Here is a 12,627-nt window from a genome sequence, read left to right as displayed (position 1 = left end):
GCTTAGCCAAATCGTTTATGCCCCGTTAACTTAACGAAGCCAACGTGCTGGCCTATAACTGAGTAGTGCAAACGTGCATCGAGTCAAGCGGCACAGTAGAAATCCCCTGATGGTTCTATTGGGGGTTGTAAAAAACTATGCAGTCACCATTTAAACATGTAGAAAGAAAGATACGTGCACGTTGCACGTTTTGGCTCGCGTACAAAAGAGACTACGACAAATACGGGAGTAACAGAATTATAATGCGCTGAAAAGTAAAGCTTGAGTTTAGCTGCGAAAAACAGGCGCCAACTTGGGCCGATTGCGCTTTCACCTAAAACAGCTTAGTCATAAATTGGCGGGAGCTAGCCAACTGTTACAATTCAGTATAAGTCTCCTAGAAGAAAAAAAGGATAAGGACAAGAGCGGGCCTTTGAAAACGTACCTTCGTCCTCCGCGTCTTCTTCGTCATCTTCTTCTTCGTCAGTTGACTTGCTATGCATACTTTTCAACTTCTTACGCTTGGCGGCTGCTCTGCGACGGGCTACGTGGGAGATATGCATGCAGGCAAGATTATTAACACTTTCATAAATCTTCTTTCGCCTCCTTTGAATATAGGTGGCATCGTTGATTATCTCAGACGCTATCAGAAACGTTTGAACGCAATATTAATTATGAATATCAATTGGTAGGAGAGCAAAGGAAAGATATAAGACGATATAGAAGAGCTTACCTTCTAAGATATGCATTCTTTCTTCCTCAGTGGTTCGTTCCTCGGCCAGTATAACCTCCTCTGTAATTAGGGAAACATTTTTAATTCATCTTATCTGTATGCATATCTAAAAAGAGAGGCTACGTAAACCAAATGTACTTAACTGTCCGATATTTCCAGCTATCAGATATTACTTACATGGTCAGTACGCTATCGAAACTTCAACATCAACTCAGACAATACGAACCGGCCTTACAAATCCATTCCACATAACCGTTAAGTTCCCTCTCTAGTTGCTGCTGCCGGCGTATCTTGAGAAAGGCTTGACGGTTTTCGACCCTCTCTCTTTCCTTGGCGAACTCCCCACTGAGTACTCCGAGAACCAGGTTGAGCATGAAGAACGATCCTAATATAATGAGTGGCACAAAGTAGATCCAGTTGAAGGCATTGCCCATTGCATCGTTTGTCCAATAGAGCATTTGTGTCCATCCTGAGAAACAATGCGGAAGACAACTCCTGTTAAGTGCAAATCGAGCTTTATATTTAGTAAACATTATTGTACTCCGCCGACTTATCTATCGGATTCAGAAAATAATATCAAACGTTTTGAATTTGTGTATCGCTAATTTATTTCGTATCTATGAAATTCCTTAAATTCTCTCTACCTTATATTATTAGTAGCATGCCCGCGAGTTTTTTAACTACTTTATTTAGAGATTTACGTATAAAAAAACTGATTTTACGTCAGAGACCATACGTACATGGTAATTGGTTAAATCTTCGGCAGGCCCCTGCCATAACGGCATATCTTCATCGTTAGATTATTACATCATACTTTTATAAATGCACACACATATATTTTTACAGTACTACATGGAATTTCGTGCAGCAACGTATGCATTTCATGATGGATTACGTGATGTAACGAGATTTTCTCTTACGTATATTTGTATATATATATATATATACGTTTACGTATATTGGTTACCGTCGGAAACATCTCGTACTTATTTACCTCCATCTTTTTCATTGCCTATATTATCATGCTTCACACAGACTCTATAGAGAATGTCTGTGCGTGCCTCAATTTCACTGAACATGCTTTCAGTAAGTCCTTTTTTCATATCGTAGGCCAGAAACCTTTACATGGACCCGAGAAGCAGATTTCGAATCCCGCTTGTGCCTGTTTTTCTTAAACACGTCAAGCTTCTCGCGCCTTGCCTCTGTATATATAACTTCATTTTGCCATCTGTTATTGACATGATATGGGTCGTCTTTTGGCGCTGCTAAGTTCACGCCAAGCAGTTCTATCGGCCATCTTGTCCTAAACCGACATGGCCGGGTATTCATTGAAGGCATACCTTGGGCTTCACGAGCTTGGAGCATCTCAGAATTGTCTGAACAAGACGCATAGTGTCATTTGAGAAACTGGCTGCAGATACAGCCTCTGGGACGATTTTGGGGTCACTGAAAATTATGACATCTTCAAACCATTTTACAGTAGTTTTATCAGCCCTGCTTTTATTTGGATCTAATGCGCCCGATAGATTTTTTAGATTCAATACTCATTGCTTCTTTTTGCCCGCTTCCAGTTACCGCTAACATAAATGGTTAGGTGCAAGTTCGACACAAATTTTTAATAAAGCTTTTTCTGGGCTGTCTGAGTACTCTATAACTTTATTTCCCTTTGCTTGATAGTTTGTATGATTTTTCAATAGCCCGTATCGTAAGAACATTCATCGTAGTTTTTCTACTTACGTCAGCACCTCGGCACGTCTGCCAGTCATGCAGGGAGCACCTCTGCCTGTTTTCACCGTTGCTCCCTCACATGCAGTTTTTACGAAAATAATTAACCATAGATTTGGCCTGTGAAGACCAAACGAAGACACCGTCTCTTACTAGCCCTTTTCACAGTTATCCCAGACAATAGCTTGAGCGATATGCCACCTGCCTCTTTCCACCCTCAGATAAACGAATCACTAACGGTGGTCAAGCAGAACTCAATTTCTGACGCTCCTATGTTAAATAGACTCAACTATACCATTTGTGGTGTACTTCGTCATAAATGTCAACGTATTATTGCTTACAACTACCATAAACCTTGGATCTCCTAGCGTTTTTGATGAGACTATCCCCTGACCAACTGCTGTTCGCGTAGCTTTCCTTTTTTTCGGTGTGCATATTACCAATTAGTTTATGAATGGTTCGCTCTATTCGGTATCGTCATTAAGAAATTTCAGTGTTTAATAAGACATAAACGGAGATTATGCAAAGGATCCACTTTTAATGAAATGACAGATTATTCTTTTCATACTTATAAGAGATTCTATAAAAAAATATGTCTTTTCATTTTTCAAAAACTTAATTTCAAAACATACAAGCTATGATAAGCGAAACCAGAGCACTAGCTAAAAAATAAAATAAAATAAAATAAAAATACCTACCTTCCATGGTAATACATTGAAATACAGTCAACATAGCAAAGAATATGTTGTCAAAGGACGTGATTCCGTAGTTAGGACCATTCCAGCCTTCTTTGCAGAACGAACTGCTATTGTCACATTTGAATGCACCATTTGGTACGTTGGAAGCTACCGTATAGGCGTAGCACGGTGTTTCCTGATCCCCTTCAGGAACAATCTCACCTACGGTAATAAAAGGAAAATACTAATAACAGATAACATTGAATGATGACTAGTTGATTGACTCTTACTACCTATTGTATGTTCGAACTGAGAATCGAGCGATCGAACAGCAAAAACGTACTGCTGCCTCTATAGGAAACGAAATCATAATTCTAAGACGCTCAACCATCGTTTCGTTTCTGGGTGCAACAGTGAGCCTGAGCAATGTCCACAGACAGGCCTATGGATAGACATCAACTATTCATTCATTTCGTAAGCCTATTATTATTAATTGATGTCACCTCATTTGTTGTCTCTTTAGGTAGGTAGGCATTTGTCCAGCTTCACCTGGTAATCCTTTTTAAAATGGAGGAGGCGTATAGTAATAGGATAATTGCTGTCTTTTTTTTTGTTGCTTTTAATTAGATTTCTACTCATTGACCGTTCATACATACCCGGATCTTCAAGGCTGTAACAGGTTTTATGAAGTGCACCACTGTAGAACTCCAGACCGATTATGGCGAAGATGACAATGGCGAATAGCACCAACAATCCGATCTGGAGGAGTGGCGCCATCGCCTTGATGATCGACTTCAAGACGACTTGTAGACCTGAAGCCGCAAGTAAATTAGCGACAGAATTCGCCGCAGGATTTTAGCTATTTGTGGGAATTTCGGAAAAGTTTTTGGGAATGCGCGCTCGTATCATGTAGTTGTCTGTTACAAAGTTCAGGAAGACGACCATGCTGCCGTTCTTTTTATTCTACATATTCGTTAGCAGTTCTCGTTCATGTCGGTCATAGCATCGTTGCTTGATTCCATCATTTCATTTGTTCTTGCTACTGCTACTACTACTACTACTACTACTACCATCGATTCAGCAAAGCCTTGACAAGTTTATATGTACAAATTAAGCTAAACAAAGAAACATTGTTTACTTTGCATGATCCATAGCTAGAGAAGAAGTAAAACATGCAAACTAACTTGGAGGCCACTTGCGAAACTACTCGGAAAGCGCAGCGCGAGGGATCTCCAAATATCATATATATATATATATACAGTGAAAAAGAAAAAAAGTCACCGTCAAGATCCGAAGGCTCTTGAGGGTGATAGTGAAAGTCCGTAAGGGACTTACTTGGTATCCCCGACACTAGTTTCAAGGGCCGAAGAACCCTGATCGCCCGTAGCGTTCTCAAATCTAAGTCTAAGTTGTCCGGTATAATATACGTTACAAACCTGCAAATGAATATAAATTATGCAGCCAGACTATCACCACACATCGCATAGTCCTCCTCACACACGCTTCAGGAGTCGCTGTCCAATTTTATCGGCATAATTAAATAAACGTACGCAATTAACTACGTTAGCGAGCCAATTATATGAAAATCTGTTATAATTTTATAATTAGCTTCTCAGACTATTGTAATTGATGGCACCATTTTCAATTTTGTTCGTTTTATTTTTCTGGTAAATGCGGGAAATGCGCAATAATACGAAAAAGGTCGTTCGATTGCTAAATCGTAAGTCAGGTCGTAAATTATTTACGCTTGATATGCGACTCCGTAGGCGTACGTGAGGATCAAACGTTGCTCAGTCAATCAATCAGTCCATCAGTCATCAATCAATGGTTCAGATCAGATCTAGGCCCCTACGGGCGAGGCTAGGGCTAAAGCGCCTGGATAGGCGGCGTGCCATCCCGCGCCACCTAGCATGGCGTATCTACTCATCATAGCTTGCAGCACGGTTTTTCATCATCTCATCATTAATCATGTCATCTCACTATCATGTCACTATTATGGGTCCGTGACAGGCCAGACCTCTTATATTACCAGTTGCCAGTCGCAGTCCATTTCAGCATCAGTTCACCATCTATCATCATCATCATCATGTCATAATCACCATGTCATCACCAGCCAGTCAAATATTTGGCGCTTAAATTCAAATCAACGAACGAACCAGTCCCGACTCATCCGATCAATCAATCAGTCACCCATTCAATCAACCAATCAGTCAGTTAATCAATAGATCAAATAACCTCAGTCTGCATCGCAATGGGGAGAGCATCATCATCATCATAACCGATCAGTGTGTATGTGTGACAGTTTTGGGCTTGCACCAAAATGGGCATCGATCATCACCAGTCATCAATCATATCAACAACAGCCTTATTATCAATTCAACCCATCTCATTTCATCTCCTTATCATGGTCAATCATCCGAGAAGGGAGGTACGAGCGGTACCACTAGCATCGTACCGAACCGACCATCGCAAAGGCACGGAGGCACGGGCGAAAGATGCGGACATTCCACGATCGGGTGTGGTCACCAGACGATCTTCGGTGACCTTCGGGGAATTGGAAACGAACGGTGGCATTCGAAACGGTTCGAAAGAAACGGTTTGAACGGAACGAAACTTGGAATTCGGACCAAAAATCAAAATGAGAACCATAGAGTTTCTCAGGGGAGAGAATGCGCGCGGGACATTCGAAATAGAGAGTGAAAGAGAGAGAGAGAGGGGGAGAGAGACTTTTGACACCGCCGAACGACACAACGATCGGAAGCGGGCGCTTACTTGGCGTACGTGAGACCAGTTTGAGGGGCCGAAGCACTCTGAACGAACGCAACATCCGAAGATCTAAATCCGCACTTTCCGCAACGCAAACACTAAACAGACTGAAAATGTGAGACACATATTACACAGATGAGACAGTTACACATTAAGGGTTCGGTTTGATTTTCTTCTCTGTGTATTTGGTCGGTTTGCCTTTTCTTTTTTTTTTTTTTTTAAATTTATTTTTCTTTGTAGTTGCTGTTGCGCTTGTCGTTGGTGTTTATTATTGTCTTTTTGGTATCGCATGTACAAGGCCATTCGAAACGGGATGATGGTCAAGAACAAAAGAACGCGAAGGGCAAATAAATGACGCAACAGGAAGAGGGTTCCGTAAAACTTGCTCTCAACTGAGTAGCTGCTTCTTTTTTTTATCTGTCTGCTCACGATAAGATGGAGGTAATCTTAATATGTCCAATGGATGCGGTAAGAAGGAAGTACGATCAATCCAGGAAATTTAAACTCTAATGTGGCGGACACCCACAATGGAGACGGCGAAACGTGGGCAACCAGTGGTAAACAATAGTTGACCCGGCGGGAATTTCAAAAAAATTGAAAGTTTAACTATGAAAATCATTGCAATATATAATAGTATATTGAAATGACAAGCCAAGGGAGGCTAAAAAATCTATCATTGCATATCCACTACTGCATGTACCACAGGATACCGTGTGGCTACTGGGTGCCTACATGGAACCAGTAAGTAATAAGCCAGAGAACAAAGTGAACAAAAAAGTTCCTTCGACTGCTGCAAGAACCTGCTGCTGCGTTCCAATAGGTAGCAAGAGGTTGTTTCTGGTTGAATAAGAAACATGCTTGTATAAAAATAACTTACCCCGTAACAACAACAACGAAGTCCATCATATTCCAAACGTTTCGTAGGTACGCTCCGCTGTGCAGTATAAATCCTAACGCTAAAATCTTCAGTAACGCTTCAACACAGAAAATTCCTAAAAAGTACGGCTCTGTTTTTTCCTGTAAGTCATTAAAGATGAGACATACACGTCAGCTTTTTTTAATTACGGTACGTATGGGACCGATTATTGGATCTATGAAGATAGAAACTATTTGTTTAAAAGAATTAAAAAGAAATTCATCTGAACCTTTGTCGGTCAAACTATTCTATTTTGCTGGAATGATTAACTCGTACCTTTTACCTACCTCGACCCGAACCGACATATAAATCACCTTCGATGATACAAACGCAAAATCGCAGCACCATTGAAAAACATAAGATATTACATACTCAAGTTGGTATCGTAAAAAGTAAGTGATTTGATTGTTAGACATATATGAAACGGTTATATCTACTATGGGTGGCCATTATATCAACCGTGCCATGTAAAGGCCAAGGGGTATTAACGATTAGTGACTCACTAGTTTCTGAGCAAGTGGCGTTCGGTCTCCCTTAGGCAGATGTTCTTCGAGGGCGAGAACTACACAATTAGCAATAATAGTCAACAGCACAGCGTATTCGAAGGGCGGCCATTCGATGATAAAGCGGGTATACCGTCGCAGGGGATTGTCCTCCGAGAGCAAGAACAGCGCGGACGGGCCGCGCTGTCCCGGTTCCTGGTAGCCCCCCTTACGGCTGCGCGCCATACCGAACTGACTTACACCTGAGAAAAACAGCGTACGATTATAGCCGTACAAAATCATGCCAACAGCGAATTATGTTATTACCACCTATAAACGTACAATAATCGCAAATCGTACAAATTAAGTATAATGGCTTGAGTTTCTAGAAGGTGCAAAGGGTCCTCTAACGACTTAAATGAAGCTTGTTGTAATGTTTTTAAAGGCACTTTGTTATGCTTTTTCTTGCCACAGTGGTACAAAGCAACGTACAACTCAGGTTGGATCATAAAAACATATAACAGTTAAGTAGGATTAGCCGATGTACGAGGTAGTATAGGTTCGAAACCGGGGGTAACTACGTGTAGACTCGTGCTAAGGGTCCGCGGTCAGCGGGTGTACTGAAAGTAAAACTTGAGGTATTTATTTTTTTAATATACCAACAGAAAAAAGAATATGTTTAAAACATTGTTACTTTTCTTAAAGATACAGTCGACTACAGTGGAGTCATTGGTTGAGCTTCCGTAAACGGGGTTGTATTCGATCACAGGATTGAAAACTCTGCGATATGAATAGATGATATAAAATAATACTAAAATGTCTGTTATCATATCATATCCATTGTAGCCGACGCTATCAATTGTACGTTCGCCGATACGATGAAAACTTTATTGTATGATCGCTTACAAAGAAAATTCGAGGTACCTCGAGGAAGCAAAGGACAAGTTTCATCAATATCCACCCTCATGCTTCCTTTAACACTGTTTTTCTGATATTGAAATATATAGAATAATAGTGTCCGGCAAGTTGGCGACTATACCTATGCATTTTATGTAAAAAAAAGTTAACGTGTTATATTGCCTTATGGATAGCACACTAGAAAAATGCTACCCGTAATCGCTATTTACAGTCTAACCGTCAGGATTTACCTCATAGACATTGGCATAGCTAACAATTAAGATTAACAGATTAAGCGGTTCAACGTTTTGCCGGATTTCAAAAGTCACCCCAAGAATCACTTGGGAACTTACGGTGCTGGCTCCTTTTCTAGATGTAATTGATAACTGTTCAAGTTGGTCAAGGAGTCGTGTGAAAGCTAACCTAAAAAAATCGCCAGAAACACGAATCAGCCATACGAAATCAGTAAGACAGTACTTGGACATACTGAGCATGTTACTAATATTGCTTGTGAGTCATGTGGTGCTTTGCGGAGTAGATAGTACGCCTCTTAAAAACAACTCAATATTGATCAAAGAAAATCTATGAATAAAAACGGGACGAAAAATATTCGGATATTTGCCAAACGTTTCGCCATAGGCGTGGGAGTCTGCCGATACCTGCGGGTCATCGCGTACAATCCTAATGAAGCATCGAAGCTGATTTTACGCCATTGTCTAGGTACGCAACTATAGCGTCTTGCAAACTACTTCGTTTACCTATGTGTTCTCCTGCAGCTAGTTGCGTTGCTTATGAGATGCTTTAGGCGAACAAGATTACGTGTTTTCGCTTTCACGACCGTTTACATTTGTTATTCAGCGCTATTTTTTTTAGAATAATCGATGGGCTGTAGCAGCCTTTCAACTCACACATTTAACATGCCGTCCGCTAAAATGGGGACCTTCAAAATCAAACGTTATAATATTATCGTTTCCAGTAATAGACAAAATTAGTCAGAAAAGCCACCTGTACTCTTTTAGAATATATGCCTTGACCATAAGCGTCGGGTAACGATTTCGTAGTCGGCGGGCGAGCACGGCTTATTTAGAGGACAAGTCGATTTGATAAATTGATGGTGTAACATTTAATACCATGGTATAAAGTTTAAGCTAAACAGCCTTAGGTATCTCCATGCTGCTAAGTAGCCGTAAAAAAGACCTAATTTTATGATCGTCAGGAGGGCGTCTAGAATCGACAGCAAACCTTCCGCATGCTTGTTCCAAAGGGTTGTCTTCTGCGTCAACGCTGAACCCGCGCATGGTTACAGGATTTCAAGTAAAAAAAGAAACAATTCCAACACGATTAGTCGACAGAGCCCGCTAATGGGCAGCATACCCATATTTTCTACTTTAGCGTGTTATGCAGACTAGTACCTGCTGATATACGGCACATCCTGGCTAAATGATAGCGTTCCGAAAAATACATCTTTCTGGAGCTATAAGAATACAAAACGTGCGGATAAATGTGTCGTTCTAAGATAATGTTGCGTCTACGTGGCCGTTATAGTAGTTCATTTGTGAGACAAGCGTGAAATGCACAGCCTGAGAGGTATCTTTTCCTTTCCAGATAGTGTTGTATCTGATCTTTTTTCTAGTGGGAACAGTGGGAAATGGACGACAGTGATGGCAACAATTGTGATCCCGAGGGATAAAACTGAACTTTAATTGGAATTTCGAGTAATAAGGGAAGGATTCGCTACGGTGCCTAAGTTTTTTGTTGTTTATAAGTGCTGCAAGTGCTTAAGGAAATAAAGAAGATAGCTTTCGTTACTCATCAGCGATGGGTCAGTCTTCTTTGCACCGACAAGTCGGGGATTATTGGCTTAAGTCCAACCGTTCGTATATATCTGGGTCGTTGGTAACGCGAAGCGGGGAAGATAAGGTAAAATTACTTGTTTGTCACGCTCCAAGATACTATGTTTAATATCAGCTACTTAAAATCGTAGAAAAATAATACTGGCATAAAAAGTAACAACTCGCAACCTCAAAGCATATGTATTAGCCAGACTTTTCTCGTTTTCCTACTTAAACTGTATGTGCCGCGTGCAATTACAGATCTATGTATGTCGCGCTTCAACTCGCTAGGTAGCTCTTAAGTTTCCATGCATGAAACCCTGAAATCTTCCGTGAAACGACCCACCTTTAGTAAACACTAAAGACAATCAACTGAAGTTGCGGTAGGCGATCGTCAAATGGCAAATCGTGACTACGTCTATTGTTTATTATTTCTAACAATTAGTATTGCTCAAATCGAAAGTCTTCCTTTTTCTCTTTTTTCTCACATTGTTTATATGTTACAGACCGTACACGGACGTTATCGCACTTGAATGAGCACGTTATGCGTTTACTTAAAGCGCGTTCGGCTGGATAACTGGCCCCAACCATTGTAAGTAAGCAGTTGCTTTGAAAACATATTAGGAATATTTAGCTATTGATGCTAACGAAATATAACTAGCTGACAGGTTTGTCAAGAACTGCATTTGAACAAAGGCCGTACGGCATAGGCGAACATCTACATAAAAGTGCTACGCTTTTCTGGACCAGTGGAAAAAAAAAAGCTAGATATTCATTTTCCAGCTGCCGCGAGATTCCAAATGAGAACTGAATGATCCCTGTCAGGTATTCAAATGTGAAGTCTGAGCAAAATTTCAAGCGAGATATAGCGATAGCGCATTATGATCACTATACGGTAACTTCGGAACGCGGCTGTCTTTGCAGTCATTTGTATGACAGTCACTTAGTAGAAGTCACCATTTTTTGTCCCCACTTAGCTTTGAGTATCGTGTACATTTGTCAAAAAAAAAGTATTTCTTTTTTCGACGAAAAACGCAGAGATGGAGATTGACTCTATTATAGAACAAATCTAATTTTCACATTCAGTATCAATCAAAAAAAATTTTCATGGCTATCTAACTTTTTACTAGGTTTATAAAAACGCTAGGCTCAATTTCGAATTTCAATAAAATGATCACCCTTGGACCTAACCTCTTCTACTCGCCCGAATATCTTATGCACCTACCACACAGATAGCGTATGGCATACCAAACAATACAAAGCTATATTCAAACCACGGATAGATACGCGAATACTGAGAGCTAATCCTTGTCCTGACTGTGGTTTCGCTGTACAATTTCGGTTTGCGTATCAATAATCGTAGCTGTTTTCATCATATTTGCAATACAGTCGCTATAACTCAGAAAATTCTTCTGAGTAATAACATTTAACATTTTTGACTATAAAGGTAGAGGAATCTATAAACTAGCATTTGAAGCAAGTCGGCGTTTGAGCGGCTCGATAGCGATCCTTGACCTACCGAAAACTAATTCCGGCATTGTACTTAAGCACCAGTAACCTTTCGTCCTGATACTCATATTTTACACACACACATATATCGGTTTCCTGAAATACGAGTTGCTCATCGTCGTGATCACTTACCGACCGTTCCGAAGCTAGCAGACGATTCGGAAGATCGCGCAGCGTATCGGCTGTGCCGCTCTCCAGCGCCGCTTATCGCTTCTGCCGAGAGTGCTGATAATCTGCAAGTGAGAAATCAATCGTTCACAAACAGTAAGCTACAGGAAGAGGGAGAACGTGCGTGATATTAACAGAGCTAACAATACAACAAGTGACTTTTCTGTTTCTTGTTCACTGTCGCACGCCCCCTCCACTTCTACAGCATTCTGTCAGAGCGTACCGCACGCACTCTGTTCGCGCATTCGCACTCATCGCCGATATGCATGTAGATAGATGCACACACTCCCCACACATAGAGACTATATAGGATAACTGTTTGTATAATACGATATGAAACACAAGTCAGGAAATGCTCGCACTGACTTAATAGACGAACACCAGCGCCAATGAACGCCTATGGGGCCCTGTTGCTGCTGCTAGGGAAAACGCCTGTGTGCGTTTTTCGCATGACCTTAACAATACTGCCCTCGCCAATTATTTCGCATCGGAAACGAGAGGTTATTGCGATCCCTGGCGTTGCAGTCAGTGTGAGCATGCGGCGGATAGAAGGCGGATGAGTGCGCTGATCGTTCCAGCTTCTCTGCTGCCTCAGAATACGTTGCTAAAATAAGGATGCTCGTAAATCTAGATGCTACCGCTATAGCTCTTTTAATGGTAGTTCGTGGTCAGAAACAGGCAGGAATAACAGGAAATGCAACACCGACTGGGAAATTAGCCCCGCTGAGACCTTGCGGTGAGCATTGCCCATTACCGTCGCTTTGGGCGAGGCACTCGCAGCAGCAACAACAGGCAATGCTCAAACACGAAGCGCAGCTTCTAGACAGCGAGCTACGTACTGTAGGTTCGTGAAGCGCTGTGATAGTTGGGGCTGCAGTCCCGGTACCATCAGAGTCCCGAGTTCGGTTTTCCCCCAAGAGTGGTATCGTAGCCCGAGAACTGC

The 12,627-nt window shown here is 41.3% G+C and overlaps 1 protein-coding gene across 1 annotated transcript in view; it reads right to left on the bottom strand.

Annotated features, from left to right (window-relative positions):
- Window positions 1–11,749, bottom strand: part of LOC111267122 (voltage-dependent calcium channel type A subunit alpha-1) — a gene marked incomplete at its 5' end in the record, with an annotated part of 61,371 nt that extends 49,622 nt beyond the window's left edge. Inside the window, 9 exon segments of the mRNA XM_086971201.1 lie at window positions 425–523; window positions 713–772; window positions 939–1,181; window positions 3,136–3,336; window positions 3,771–3,926; window positions 4,450–4,550; window positions 6,758–6,897; window positions 7,300–7,541; window positions 11,649–11,749. Of these exon segments, the coding sequence (XP_086827327.1) occupies window positions 425–523; window positions 713–772; window positions 939–1,181; window positions 3,136–3,336; window positions 3,771–3,926; window positions 4,450–4,550; window positions 6,758–6,897; window positions 7,300–7,524 (1,225 nt within the window).
- Window positions 11,750–12,627: the final 878 nt, after the last annotated feature.

Source organism: Varroa jacobsoni, unplaced genomic scaffold (assembly GCF_002532875.2).
Source record: "Varroa jacobsoni isolate VJ856 unplaced genomic scaffold, vjacob_1.0 scaffold_1150, whole genome shotgun sequence".
In the NCBI taxonomy this organism is placed as follows: domain Eukaryota; kingdom Metazoa; phylum Arthropoda; class Arachnida; order Mesostigmata; family Varroidae; genus Varroa; species Varroa jacobsoni.
This window is presented reverse-complemented; position numbering and strand designations above follow the sequence as displayed.